This window comes from Apium graveolens, chromosome 4 (assembly GCF_009905375.1).
Source record: "Apium graveolens cultivar Ventura chromosome 4, ASM990537v1, whole genome shotgun sequence".
Classification (NCBI taxonomy): Eukaryota; Viridiplantae; Streptophyta; class Magnoliopsida; order Apiales; family Apiaceae; genus Apium; species Apium graveolens.
This window is the reverse complement of record NC_133650.1, coordinates 120,101,797-120,103,785: the sequence shown is the minus strand read 5'-3', so window position 1 is coordinate 120,103,785 and position 1,989 is coordinate 120,101,797. Positions and strand designations below refer to the sequence as shown.

Below are 1,989 nucleotides of genomic sequence, written 5' to 3'. Positions count from 1 at the left end.
ATGGAAGTCTATCAGGTGCCGGAGATGATCCGTTGTAGACTCTTCGCGGCATCACTCAGAGGTAGTGCCCAACAATGGTTCTCCAAGTTGGGGCCTGCTAGCATAAGGACATGGCGGCAATTGGAGGACCTGTTCGTCAGACAATTTCAGTCCACCCTCCACTACTCACCTTTTGTGGCCACGTTAGCCAACATCAAACAAAGGGAGGGGGAGCCCCTGGCAGAATACTTTCATCGATTTAACGCTGAAGTTCCCAAGGAGAGGGGAGCCAGTGAGGAGACCATCAAGAATTTTTTGATTGCAGGGTTGAAAGAAGGGTCAAAATTCTAGAAGAGCCTTCAGGCGAGTGAGTCGAGAACCTTGGATGAGTTCTATGAGCAAGCAGAACCCTTTAAGAGGGTAGAGAAGTCGATGAGACAGCTGAAAATCAGCGAGAACTATCGAGATAAGAGAGACCGGTCTTCGAGCCCTGATGAGAGGAGAAAGATGTATCAACGTAGCTCAAACCCCAAAAAGTCTTCCCGAGTTAAAGAGACAAACAAAGATTCGGGGAGACCTTATACAAGCAAATGGCAGACGCACACCCCTTTGGTAGCCTCTATCGACCACATATATGCTACCTATGTTGGGAAAGGGGTATTCTGGAAGGCAGCCCCTCTCACAGACTATAATAAGAGGGACACTTCGAAGTATTACGCATACCATGAGGCCACGGGGCACGATACAACTGATTTTAGACAATTGAAGGATGAAATCGAGACATTGATAAGGCAAGGGAAGCTTACAGAATGGGTTGTCAAGGAGGTTCGAAGGCACATAACTGATTATCATACCGTCCCTCCTCCATCCCTAGAAGATAAAGAGAGGGTACCTCGGGCTGGAAGCATTCATATTATTCTAGGCGGGTCTCACATTGGCGGAGACAGCCGGAAGGCGATGGACAGGTATGCCCGAGAACCAAAGAACAAGCCCCTCACCAACGTCAACCATCTGAGCCAAAGGCCCCCGGAGCTCTTTGAAAGGGAGGCTGATGACATCGTGTTTAGGGAGAACGATGCCAAATGGGTGCATTACCCTCATACAAATGCCCTGGTTATAAAAATGAAGATTGGGATGGTGAATGTTCACCGGCAATGGTGGATATCGGGAGCTCGGCTGACGTTTTGACTTATGATGCCTACAAGAAGCTGGGATTGTTCGGTAGAGAATTAACCTCAACAGGTTGACACCTATAGGGGTTCACGGGGAACTCAATTGGAGTGAAAGGGACAATTCGGCTCCCGATAACCATAGGAGAAGAGCTTTATATGGTAATCCAGATCGCTATGTTCACGGTTGTTGATTAGCCTTGTGCCTACAATGTTATAGTGGGTAGACCCCTTATGAGGGCAATGAGGATGGTGACCTCGATCCATCACATGACGGTAAAATTCCCAACCCCCACGGGGGTAGGCTTCTTGAAGAGCTGTCAATATGAATCGAGGGTCTGCTACAACCAGACACTCAGGGTGGTCGAGGCAGAAAATGCATCAAAGGAGATGGTCCAACCGGGTGAAGACGATGTCCTTATGGAAGAGGCAGAGGGTCGGAAGAGAGTACGTCCTGAGGGACACGATACTTGTAACTTGATTTCAATCAAGGAGTTGCCCGAGAACTATTTCGAGCTCATAGGGATTCAGGTGGAACCATGCCCAGGGGCCTTGCTGATGGAAGCCTCTCAGCCCATCATGTTGATACAAGAAGGGATTGTAAAAGAGGCAAGTGATGAAGAAGAGAGCCCAGAACAAATCGCTGCAAGACTCAGGAAAGGAATATGGGCACGCGAAGAAACGACAACAACTATGGATCTGCCCAACGGAATCACTCGCACTGTCACTACAACCTTTGAACGCTTGATAAATCCGGCCCGAGCTCACCGGCCTGAGCTCGAGGATACGGAAGGCTTAACAATCATGAAAGTCGGAGAATCTAGTGAGGCTCGAGCAGACT

The 1,989-nt window shown here is 48.9% G+C and overlaps 2 protein-coding genes across 2 annotated transcripts; both read left to right on the top strand.

Moving 5' to 3' along the window:
* On the top strand, nucleotides 1-330 carry LOC141718931 (uncharacterized). The gene has a single exon (XM_074521301.1). The coding sequence runs from the start codon at nucleotides 1-3 to the stop codon at nucleotides 328-330; it is 330 nt and encodes a 109-aa protein (XP_074377402.1).
* An 81-nt stretch (nucleotides 331-411) lies between these two features.
* LOC141718930 (uncharacterized) lies at nucleotides 412-1,167 on the top strand. The gene has a single exon (XM_074521300.1). It carries the CDS (start codon nucleotides 412-414, stop codon nucleotides 1,165-1,167), a length of 756 nt encoding a protein of 251 aa, XP_074377401.1.
* Nucleotides 1,168-1,989: the final 822 nt, after the last annotated feature.